This window comes from Polypterus senegalus, chromosome 4 (genome assembly GCF_016835505.1).
Source record: "Polypterus senegalus isolate Bchr_013 chromosome 4, ASM1683550v1, whole genome shotgun sequence".
NCBI classification, from domain to species: Eukaryota; Metazoa; Chordata; class Cladistia; order Polypteriformes; family Polypteridae; genus Polypterus; species Polypterus senegalus.
Window position 1 is genome coordinate 3502231 of NC_053157.1, and position 12503 is coordinate 3514733.

General features: G+C 43.4%; 1 protein-coding gene across 1 annotated transcript in view; it reads left to right on the top strand.

Annotated features, from left to right (window-relative positions):
- The window catches only part of LOC120528541 (protein phosphatase methylesterase 1-like), a 62596-nt gene that overhangs the window by 34291 nt on the left and 15802 nt on the right, over window positions 1–12503 (top strand). The window contains exons 5-8 of the mRNA XM_039752722.1: window positions 1391–1481; window positions 1566–1631; window positions 7198–7324; window positions 10638–10767. Of these exons, the coding sequence (XP_039608656.1) occupies window positions 1391–1481; window positions 1566–1631; window positions 7198–7324; window positions 10638–10767 (414 nt within the window). The remainder of the gene's footprint in view (window positions 1–1390; window positions 1482–1565; window positions 1632–7197; window positions 7325–10637; window positions 10768–12503) is intronic.

Consider the following 12503-nt stretch of genomic DNA (forward strand, 5'->3'; position numbering starts at 1 on the left):
AAGACAACACTCATTAACATAAAATAAGAGTAAGGTGGTCCGATGGCCCTGGGAGGACAAAAAAAAAAAACTCCTGACGGCTGGAGAGAAAAAATAAAATCTACAGGGGCTTCAGACCATGAGACCACCCAGTCCCCTCTGGGCATTCTACCTGACATAAATGAAACAGTCCTCTTTGTATTTAGGGTTCTCTAGGAAGGACTTGACGATGATGGTCATGTAGACTTCTAGCTTTTAATCCATCAATGTAGGACATCACGCTGCTTTGATTAGGTGTTGATGGCGCAGGTCGCCACCACAGAAAACCAGGAAAAGAAACAGAAGAGAGAGTAGGGGTCAGTACGGATCCTAGAGCCACCATGAATAGTTATTATAATGAATTGAATGTACAGAGTAGCAGGATTAAATGAAGGTGAAGTTATCAGAAAGCCATGTTAAAGTAAAGTAAAGTGACTAAATACGTTTAGCCAAAACGTTGTTTGGAGGCTCACTTGAGCACATGAATGCACAGCTTTGCTAGCTTACCCTGGCTCAGCTAAAGTTAAGATTATAAAACGGGATTTTCAAATGGCCAAATATAACCAAAACTATTATTCAGCCTTACCTATGAAATGTAATCCCCTGCGATCTGGTTTGGAGTGCTCAGCGGTTTGTACAATCCCAAGCAGCACATGCGTCAGGCATCTTTAATCCACTACTCCACAGCAGTGCCACTCGCAATATGGTGGCGACGTTGACATAAGATGCTGCTGGTCATGCGGCGTCTAGTAATTCTTTGTCTATGGCTGGATTCCTTACCAGGTGAGGTCCTCCCAGAACTCGGTCGTCCATAATCACGCCTGAAGGGATCTTTCTTAGACAACCTCCAGGCCATATAATACAGTGACGGCCAGTGCAAAAAGCCAACCCGCTTATAGTGTTATGTAGGCTTGCTACATTTCCCCTTGGGATTAATAAAGTATCTATCTATCTATCTATCTATCTATCTATCTATCTATCTATCTATCTATCTATCTATCTATCTATCTATCTATCTATCTATCTATCTATCTATCTATGTGATGAATGTGATGCACAGACACCATTTTAGTTTCTTTCTATGAGGACCAATGTGGCTTCTTTGCACTGAAGATCGCTTTGGTTATTAATCGTTTCATATTGAATGCTTGTTGTCTCCTCTCAGTGAACTGGCCGACGGGTCAGGGGATTGAGCAGCACATGTTTAGAACCGGAGCACACTATCAAATTGACTCATCTTTAAAATAAAGAATATCGGGAAGTGGGAATTTCTCTGTGCCCGTTTTACACCCCATGTATTTCAATGGGTCAATATTCAACATCAATAAGGTGCCAATGAATCCGAGTCCTTCATTCTCTCCTTCTTTTCCAGGAAGTGCTATGGATGTACTGCACAGCATGCAGAATTTCCTCCGAGGGCGGCCCAAAAGCTTTAAATCTATTGACCATGCGATAGAATGGAGGTGAGTGCCGATAATAAGAGGCTACCCTGACCTCTGACCCCAACCACACACATTTAAACAAATATTTCTCCTTTCTTCACGCAGCGTGAAGAGCGGCCAAATCAGGAACCTGGAGTCGGCCAAAGTGTCCATGGTCGGCCAAGTGAGAAGGTACGTTGTGTCTGTCCTCCCTTTGGTTTCACCGCTTTGGGGTGTTTGTCTGGAAGCCTACATGGCAGTGGTGTTTGTGTGTAGCCCTCCCACCATTCCATTGACTCATCATTCAGCATCCATGAGGCAAATTTCATTTAATTCAATTTTATTGTCCTAAGAGGGAAATTAGGTTTGTCAGCAGAGACTACAACATTGAAGGAGAACACGCCCATCAAATATAAAGATAGTACAAACAAATAAAATATAAAACTTAGGGTGATGTTCAAACATATTAGAAATAGTAATAATTACCCCAACATTTGGAGTGGAGTGACAACTGATGCAAATGCTGTGATTTAAGCCACTGGATGTTTATTAAGATTAAGCTTATTTAGAAGATTAGTTGCAGTTGGCATCAAAGATGTCAATCCATTGGGCGGCTTCGCCGAGGGTGCAGTCATCTGAGAGACTCCATTTGCAGGCAGTGTGGTGTAGTGTGTGGTTAAGACTTTAGGCTTCAACCCCTGAGGTTGTAGGTTTAATCCCACTACTTGACACCACTATGTCACATGACCTGCCTGTGCTCCAATCGTAAATCCAAAAGAAATGAAGCCAATTGTGTCATAAACGTTGTCAGTCACCTTGGATAAAGGTGTCCGCCCAATAAGTAAATGTAAAATTATGAAAGTCCTCCAACTCTGATGATACTGAGTGGCCACTATTACCCCTGGGTGTAGTTTATGAAAGTTCATAAGTAAGTAAGTGTGCACGCTTGGTACACCAAGGGGGCTCGCGCTCCTTAAAGTCTGCTGTAATATACACAAAGGAGCGCTGTTTGTGTTACTGAAGGGGTACGCACTCTGGACACTGAGGTAGACCCAAAGTCCTTGAAGTTTTATAATGCCCACTACCTGCTATGGACAATCGGGGTGACGTCCATCCATCCACCCCGCCTAGAGCTCCAAATGGGCTTCGACTGGCATTGGTTTTGAATGAAAAGAGTTTTTGATTGAGCTGCTTTGTATCCTTGGAACCTTGATCGTGTGGACCCAGATGGCAGCAGCTGGAATTGAGAAAATGCTGGTTCTTTACTGGCTTGTGTGGTTCCTCTTAGGGCCATTGCTTGCCAAAGAGCCGTTTCATTCTGGGTAGGGTTCTTTACTTATGAAGATGGTTCTTTGTGCTTAGAAAAAATTCATAATATGTTGAAAAAAATATATGAAACCTTTAGTGTATGGTAGACCACCTAGCAGGACATAACAAATTAAGAAAACCTGAAATTAGTTATTGTATGCAGCGAGAGTCCATTTAAAATAAGGACCTATTGGTGTTTCACAAATCTGCATCTGCAGCCATGTCTTCCTGGTTATTTACTCTATGGAGCCCATTAAAGATCTAAATCAAGAAAAGTTCTTTCTAGAACCTTCATGTGGATGGGTCTTTGAGGTTCCAAAAATGGTTCCTGTATGTCTTCGCTATGAAGAAGCACTATGGCACCTTCACTTTTTTTAAGAGTGTGGATGAGTCGTGTCTGACAGAAGATGAGCTGCTGTCCTCCACACCCAGACGGGTGTGTGGGACTGACAGGCTCAGACCTTCCTATCTTACCACTCCATTTTACAATTTGATTTGTTTTGAGAGTAGGATTTCCAAACCCGTCCAGCAGAAGATAAGTAAAGATTTCTAGAAGTGTGACATAATGATGGGATTCACAGCTTCTTAAGACAGGAGAGGGTGCCGCTGCTCCTTTATTCTTCTGTATTTTCAGTAAAGTCAGTTAGGGTGTGTAATCATGGGTATCATAGTGGGGGGGGGGTGGTAATGATTACCCAGGGCCCACTAGGTGCGGGGAAGGGGTTCAAAGCCTGGCATGAGACAAGACAACGGGCCCACAGAAACTGCTTATGTGTAGGGCCTAGAGTTCTGTGCTACACCCCTGACTAACTGTCACACGGTTCGCTTTTTGTTGATCTGTCAGCTGCACGATGCATCTGCAGTTTTATCGGTGTGACACAAGCGTTCAGTGATGTGTTCTTCTTCAGCCACTTCACGGATAGTTAAGCGGCCATTATGAGGAATCACAGTGGGCAATTTGTACTCCAGTTGTAGGATCATCTGCCCGATTTAAAAATTGCGAAAGGGACAGGAGACAAGTTCACTGTACTGCACGTGCCTGGTGATGGAATGGCGCCATCATTTATTTTAAAGCTCAAGGTCACCGCTTCCACAATTATGGACTTGAGCCTCCTTGCTCTTCTCCCGTGGTCCTCCTCTGATCCAGGGCGGTTGCCCCCTCGTGGCCCGGAGGACGTACGCGCCACCTCCCGGTCCTTCAAGGCATCCCAGCTGGGTATGGCCCCCAGCTGGCTGTGACTCTGTCTGTCCTGTCTGTCTGTCTGTCTGTCTGTCTGTCTGTCTGTCTGTCTATCTATCACTCTGTCTAGCTATCTATCTATCTATCTATCTATCTATCTATCTATCTATCTATCTATCTATCTATCTATCTATCTATCTATCTATCTATTATATAGTGCCTTTCACTCTGTCTATCTATCTATCTATCTATCTATCTATCTATCTATCTATCTATCTATCTATCTATCTAGCTATCTATAATATAGTGCCTTATATATATATATATATATATATATATATATATATATATATATATATATATATATATGTTCCAGGGGAGCCACCATGGGCACTCCAGTACCTCCACCGGGACACTTGGTGGCAGCCTCCATGGCTGATGGTGATTCCCCAACCACCTGCAGGGCTCCATGGCCTGGCTGGCCCTTTTTATAACCCACCCGGAAGTGTTCCAGGTGCTTGACCACCTGGTCCTAATTGGAAGTTGATCGAGTGACATAGCGTGTCGGAGAAACTCGAAAGCTCAAATTCACAAAGTCACACAGTGCTTGAAATTAAAAAGAAGTCACATATCAAAGTCGCCATGAAAAGGGAGTTGTAGCCCACTGTCTGAGTGTCATATGAAAGCTTATTAGGGTACAGAGAAAAAAAATATAGGCACACAGTGGGGAAAAAGCACGAAATGTGAACTTTAATCTCAACATTTCCACTTTAATCACGTAGTTTAATTTGTCATTAAAGTAGAACATCATAAACTTCATCTTAAAATCGTTTAATTTACTAGTTTCTCAAATCACATCGTAACTTAAGTAGCACGTTAAATGCTTTGTTTTGTATTTGATCTTCTATGTGCCTATGTGTGTGAATCACTACTTGCTTCTTAAACCGGCTCTCTTTCTCCAACTGGACACAGAATCCATTACATTCGTGATATTACAGCTCTCTGAATAACTAAAATACTGAGATGTATACGTGATATCATTTTCATGATGATAGGAGTTAAAGCACGTTATTAAACATAGGAACACGGTGGCGCAGTGATTGTGCGCAACCTTCGATGAAATAATTTACAGCAGCAGTACTGTCTCTTTCAAACGTACTCACCTCCAATTCCTGTCCTTCCTTTTCTTTCCCCAAGTAACCGATCGTCACACAATCAGCTCTGTAATAGAAGTTAAGCCATCTGTAAGCTTAGCGCCGATTCTTCAAAACGTTTAAGGAACATTGAAATATCTTCATAGTACGTGTTTAATTATTCTATCCTTCACGTCAGTCCCAGTGAAGCATACAGTGCAAGGCAGGAACGCCAGATCGGCAGATGTGAGCGGAGCGCCAGATCCTTGCTAGTGTAGCGTCACCGCGTCCTTTAATTATTAACAATATAAATTATTTAGATAGGATATGACGAGTTGGATAATGGATGGATGGATAAATGAAGTTAAAGTTTTATCTGTATAATATAATAAACATATTTTGATGCATTTCAACTTAAAAATGATATCGTCATCATATGTACTGTAAATGCGCGCTTTATGAAGTGGCTCAGGTTGTGCAATAATGTAACAGTAATGCCAGTTAACAGTGAGGTGATTGTATTTATAAGTACAGACAGGTCTACAAGGAGCACTTGATGGACTGACTGAGTGCGTTTAGAGCTCTTGGGATGAAACTCTTTCTGAACCGCGAGGTCCGTACAGTAAAGGTTGTGAAGCGTTTGCCGTGTGAGAAGCAGTTCAAATAGACAGTGTGGCTGAGGCAGCGTGTGTTTGATGCTGTATCCCGATAATTCTCTTTCCGATCAGCTGCTCCGAGTGGTGCAGTGAGAGTAATATGGAAAAAGATGATCCGCTGTGGCAACTCCTAACAGGAGCAGCTGAAAGAAGAAGAAGGTGCATTGAGAGAAACAACGCTAAAGCAGTTATGGTATTTAGAATAGTTTGGCCATTCTGTGGACCGTTATATTGTTACAGGTTAATTACAATCAGATAGCTTAAACTAATAAACAGTATGCGGTTAATTTCAGTGTATTTATAAAGCCGCGTCAGTGAATGTGGATCTGAAAAAGAAATATAAACCACACAGGAACAGTAGCACTGCTTTGACGCTGGGTGCCACCAGTCTACAAAACCGAGGGGAGAACTTGCGTACGCCAGGGTATAAGGTACCTTGGAAATGTGCGTAGCTTTACGCCAAGTTTAGGTTTTATACAACGCAATTTGAACGCGGAGACGTTCCTACTCAACATTTTTGTGCGTCGTTTATACATGAGGCCCCTGGTCACTTTGTTCCATTGCTCCACGGTCCAGTCCTGATGCTGGTGCTTTGAGTGGTGGACAGGGCTCAGCATGGGCACCCTGAGCCGCCTGTGGGCTACGCAGCAAGTTGTGATGCACTGTGTGTTCTGACACTTTTCTCTCATGACCATCATTTAAGTTTTTCAGCAATTTGTGCTCCAGTAGCTCTCCAATGGGATCAGACCAAGCGGGCATCAATGACCGATTGTCCTTTATTGGACCACTTTTGGTAGGTACTAACCACTGTGGACTGGGAAAAACCCCACAAGACTTGTCAGAGTTAGGGTACTGGAGATGCTCTGACGTCACAGTTTGGCTCTTGTCAAAGTCGCTCAGATCCTCACGTCTGCCCATTTGTCCTGCGTCTTATAGAAATGCAGTGTTCACCTGCTGTCTAAAATGTGCCGCCTCGTGATGGGTGGGCCATTGGAATGAAGTGATCCGTGTGATTCACTTCACCCGGCAGTGGTTTGAATGTTGTCGCTGATCGGTGTATTCTCTTATTATTAGATTTATGATCATTTTACATGTTGCTCACTCAAGCTTTTCTTCTCGTGTTGTTTCTCATTTGTTTGTTCAACTTTGCCATTATGTGTAATTGAGTGTGATGGGCAGATTTGTCCATTTCAAATTACATCTAAAGTGTGCGGAAAGGGAAGGGGGTCTCAATACTTTCTGAATCCACTTTATGTACTCATTGAATTTTTTCCTCCAAACTGATCCATCCATTCATGTCCCTATCCTGGAGCCTATCCCAGCAGCAAATGGACGAAAGCAACGGTCTGCTTATTTCTTTTATTGAGTCTGGCCAACCATCCATGCATATAAGTTTTCGCATTTAAGAGCGGACCCCGAGCTTCTAAACGGTGAGACGCTACAATGAGTGTGACGTGACCTACATGTGCTTCACCCTACAGGAGTGAGAGTGTAGACGCTGTGCCCTCCGAGCAGCCAAATCCTGTGAACGACGTGGTGGCAGAAGGGCATGAGGAGTTTTATGACCTCAACTACGTCACCAGCAAGGGAGACAATACAAGAACAGAGGTGAGGATTGTGACGATGTGGGTCCGCTCCACGCTCCCATCCGTCTTTATGGGAGCCCTTGAACCCAACACCGCTGGTAATGTCACCGAGATGAGCTGACAAATGAGGACAAATCTCACATGAAGCCAAGGGATATATCCAAAAAGTGCTAAAGTGCTTTTATTAAAACAATAATCAAAACAAAAAAAAGTGCAGTGCATCAGTTCCAATAAATATTCCTTAAAACCAGTGTCCAGTGGGGATACAAATCAAAGAAATAAATCCTTTAAAATCCGAGGTTAAAATGCCGTCTCTCTCTCTCTCATTATTCTCCGACCCACCTCCGTCACTCTCTCCCCGGCTCACCCATTGCTCCCTCAGCCGGCGGAGACCCAACAGCCACGAGCTCCTTCATCCAACCTCCATCTTGGCCTCCTTCTGGACGTCACTGCCAGATCGTTTGAGGTCGGCTCTCCTCCCTTCACCCTTGGCACACCCGTAGTCACTCCTCGGATCCCTCGGGAGGACACCGGCCCTGCTCACCCCACTCAATCGAAATTTCAGTGGGGCAGACTAGCCCCTGATGCGCATCAGCCTAACGCTCCTTGGCAGGGCCCCAGCTCGTGGTGTCTCCACTTTCCAGGTGGCCAGATCATAACTTCATGCCTGCTGTTTGCCGTCCTTTAACCTCACGTTTTCTCTTTTCCTCGATCCTTCCATTTATCTCCAACCCCTTTCTCTAATGTTGACCCAGTATACAGGTGCCAGTTATAAAATTAGAATATCATGACAAAGTTGATTTATTTCAGTAATTCCATTCAAAAAGTGAAACTTGTATATTAGATTCATTCATTACACACAGACTGATGTATTTCAAATGTTTATTTCTTTTAATTTTGATGATTATAACTGACAACTAATGAAAGTCCCAAATTCAGTATCTCGGAAAATTAGAATATCAATGAAGACCAATGTAAAGAAAGGATTTTTAGAAATGTTGGCCAACTGAAAGTTATGAACATGAAAAGTAAGAGCACTCAATATTTAGTTGGGGCTCATTTGGCCTGGATTACTGCAGCAATGCCACGTGGCATGGAGTCCATCAGTCGGTGGCACTGCTCAGGTGTTATGAGAGCCCATGTTGCTCTGATAGTGGCCTTCAGCTCTTCTGAATTGTATCTTCCTCTTCACAATAGATTTTCTATGGGGTTAAGGTCAGGCGAGTTTGCTGGCCAATCAAGAACAGGGATACCATGGTCCTTAAACCAGGTACTGGTAGCTTTGGCACTGTGTGCAGGTGCCAGGTCCTGTTGGAAAATGAAATCTGCATCCCCATAAAGTTCGTCAGCAGCAGGAAGCATGAAGTGCTCTAAAACTTCCTGGTAGACGGCTGCGTTGACCTTGGACCTCAGAAAACACAATGGACCAACACCAGCAGATGACATGGCACCCCAAACCATCACTGACTGTGGAAACTTTACACTGGACCTCAAGCAACGTGGATTCTGTGCCTCTCCTCTCTTCCTCCAGACTCTGGGACCTTGATTTCCAAAGGAAATGCAAAATTGACTTTCATCAGAGAACATAACTTTGGAGCACTCAGCAACAGTCCAGTCGAGACGCTTCTGACGCTGTCTCTTGTTCAAGTGTGGCTTGACACGAGGAATGTGACAGCTGAAGCCCATGTCTTGCATACGTCTGTGCCTGGAGGTTCTTGAAGCACTGACTCCAGCTGCAGTCCACTCTTTGTGAATCTCCTCCACAGTTTTGTTTCACAATCCTCTCCAGGGTACAAGCGGTTATCCCTATTGCTTGTACACTTTTTTCTACCACATCTTGTCCTTCCCTTCGCCTCTCTATTAATGTGCTTGGACACAGAGCTCTGTGAACAGCCAGCCTCTTTAGCAATGACCTTTTGTGTCTTGCCCTCCTTGTGCCAGGTGTCAATGGTCGTCTTTTGGACAACTGTCAGGTCAGAAGTCTTCCCTATGATTGTGTAGCCTACAGAACTCGACTGAGAGACCTTTTAAAGGCTTTGAGTTCATTAGCTGATTAGAGTGAGTGTGGCACCAGGTGTCTTCAATATTGAACCTTCTCACAATATTCGAATTTTCTGAGATACTGAATTTGGGACTTTCATTAGTTGTCAGTTATAATCATCAAAATTAAAAGAAATAAACATTTGAAATACATCAGTCTGTGTGTAATGAATGATTATAATATACAAGTTTCACTTTTTGAATGGAATCAACTTTGTCACGATATTCTAATTTTATGACCGGCACCTGTATATATACACACATCCCAACGCACCTCCGTGGGCGCAGCGCCTTAATCACACACCAAGCCAATGAGGCAACGAAGAACGACCGCACCCACATGTGCAGGTGCGACTCGCTCCAACCACCTCATTAACTCCCCGCGGTCGTGCAATCGCGCCCACTGAGAACGGCACGGCTATACGGATTTATTGGAAGCCACGGACCGGCTATACCACAAGGATCCTTGTGATTTGAAGGAAAAGTGAAAATGTACGGCCTTGAGCCACGAGATTACAGCACACTGCAGTGATGGCGCCCTCTGCTGTGGAGACTGCAGGTCTGCAAGCCAGAAAAGCTCCTGCTGCTTATCAATCCCACTCAGTCGTAACCCAAAACGGAAGAAAAAAAAAACTCTAGAATTACCAAAGCTAATGAGAAATTATACACTTCCTGTCTACATTTTGTCATTAGTACTAAAACATGGAAAAGTTTCTCTTTTAGGTATGTGTTCAACATTTCTGCCATCCTACACTTACACAGATCTTTGTGGACACGGAACACACGTGAAATGCATGGATTCCGAATAACGATATATATTTTTTAGCCCAAGTTTTTTTGCAGTTTTTCCGGTGGTGGGGGGCTGGTATAGCAGGCTGCTTGGGATTATCGACACATTTACAAGACAAAAGACGCTGAATGGAGAGGTGCGAGTGGATTTAAGGTGGGCCGGATTTACAAGTTTTCTCGTAAACTTTGGTAATTCTAGTGATAATGGCACCAAGAATGCAACTGTAGCAAAGAGCACTGCCTCCTAGTGGCAAGCTGGAGCACAAAACAGGCTGATAATCACACACCTCAGGCACTGGGCTCTTCTGTCTGAGGCCGACGTCCCTCCACGTTAAGGACACTGGATCACAGTCCCAACAATGGCTACTGGACCCCACATTTAAAGTTAAACTCAGCTGACCACTGCCTACCTGCCCCCTTATGCTTTGTTGTAGAGTCGTATTTTATCATTTTTAATGTTAGAAAGTATTTGACTCACAAATCATTTTTTTTCTACTTCTTGACAGCCAAAGAGGCTGAGCGTCTACAGCTGGAGGATCGACCTGTCCAAGGCTGAGAAGTATTGGGACGGCTGGTTCCGGGGCATTTCCAACCTCTTTTTGAGCTGCAACGTGCCAAAGCTTTTACTCCTAGCAGGTAATTTTATCCAATAATCGTAGGAGTTGTGGTGACAGGACTTATTAGGGTCTCTGATAAAGCCGTCACTTCTCGGCGGGGTTAGGGTTAGGGAGTTTTGGTACAGTGGCCGAGCTTTGCCAGAACACTAAACTGGAAGGACAAAAGCTGGGCTCTACAAGCCAAACCTCATTAAATGGGTAGGTGGGAAGCTTATGAATGATCAGCGGTGGGACGTTTCAGATCAAGAGCTAAAGCCCTCCAACGACGCAACTGATAGGACGGTGAAATTCTTACTTGCTTGTCCAATCAACATGCAGCTCGATGCCACAAAATCAGACAGTGTGACAAATAAGAGCGTATTCAAAGACACCTGCTGTGCTCCTGCAGTTAGTAGAAGCAGATGAATGGCCACTCCAGGAGATCGGGCAGCCACTCTAGATGGTCAGTTTCACAGAGAAGCCTTTTCATCTTCTGTAATGTGAATTATAAAAAGAGGAGGCTGACGGCTTTCCTCGCCGCTATTCTATGATTGACCGTCGTGAACTTCAAAGCAAATCCGCACAGCATTGACTGGTTATGTTGGCCATCGTAACAACGTGGACCAAAAAGGAATTGTGCACGTGATCTGGCCGTGAAGGATCATCGGGCTGCCATTGTTTTGATTTTGTACTGCCAGCATTGATAGACCGGGTAGTCAAAGTTAAAGGATGAGACAATAGGCACCAATGTAGAAAAATCGAAAACCAGAACGTCTGTAACCAAGACATGACACCTGTAGTTGAAAGGAGGATCGCTGGCATTCTTGAACCAAAAAAGCACAATAAAATCACACACAGATTTTTTTGCCCTTGTCCACTCTCTTGGATGCCATCAAGCATGCAGGGACATTTTTTAAAACATTGCACCAGTCATGTCACATGGTGTGACCTCCAGAAACCATGCAACGCATCATGACAATGGGATTACAAAACAGTGGTGTCTACAGTAAAACAAAATGGCATCGCATCAAAACAAAAACATAATAATAATAATAATAATACACCTTGTAAAAGTGAACATGTCTCTGTTATTCCAACAGATGGTGCATCCCAAACATTAATACTTCTTTTTCAAATCCCATACCGAATGGCACATAACATAAACATATGCCTTGTTTTTCATTCTAACAGATGGCACATCACAAACATTTGTAGTAATAAATTCATTGCATTTGTCATTCCAACAGAAGGTGCATCACAAACATTAATACTTTTTCTACAAATCCTATACCAAGTGGCATAACAGAGACATACTGTATGCATTGCATTTTTCATTCCAACAAATGGCACATCACAAACATTTGTAGTAATAAAATGCATTGCATTTGTCATTCCAACAGATGGTTCATCACAAACATTAACATTGTTTTTATGAATCCCATACCAAATGGCGTATAACAGAGACATATCCATTGCATGTGTCATTCCAATAGAAGGTGCATCACAAAAATTAATGCTTCACTTATGAATCCCATACCAAGTGCCAAATAACAGAGACACATGCATTGCATTTTTCATTCCAATAGATGGCTCATCACAAACAAATCCCATTCCAAACGGCATGTAACAGAGACATGTGCATTGCATATAAGATTGACAAAATGGTGCCTGAAACCTCATTCTACAGTGGCACTTAAACCCATATATGGAAGTCTGCAGGAATCATGAATAATAATTGGTTCGGCTTTGCCTCATCTTCAAGGTTTATGTTCCATC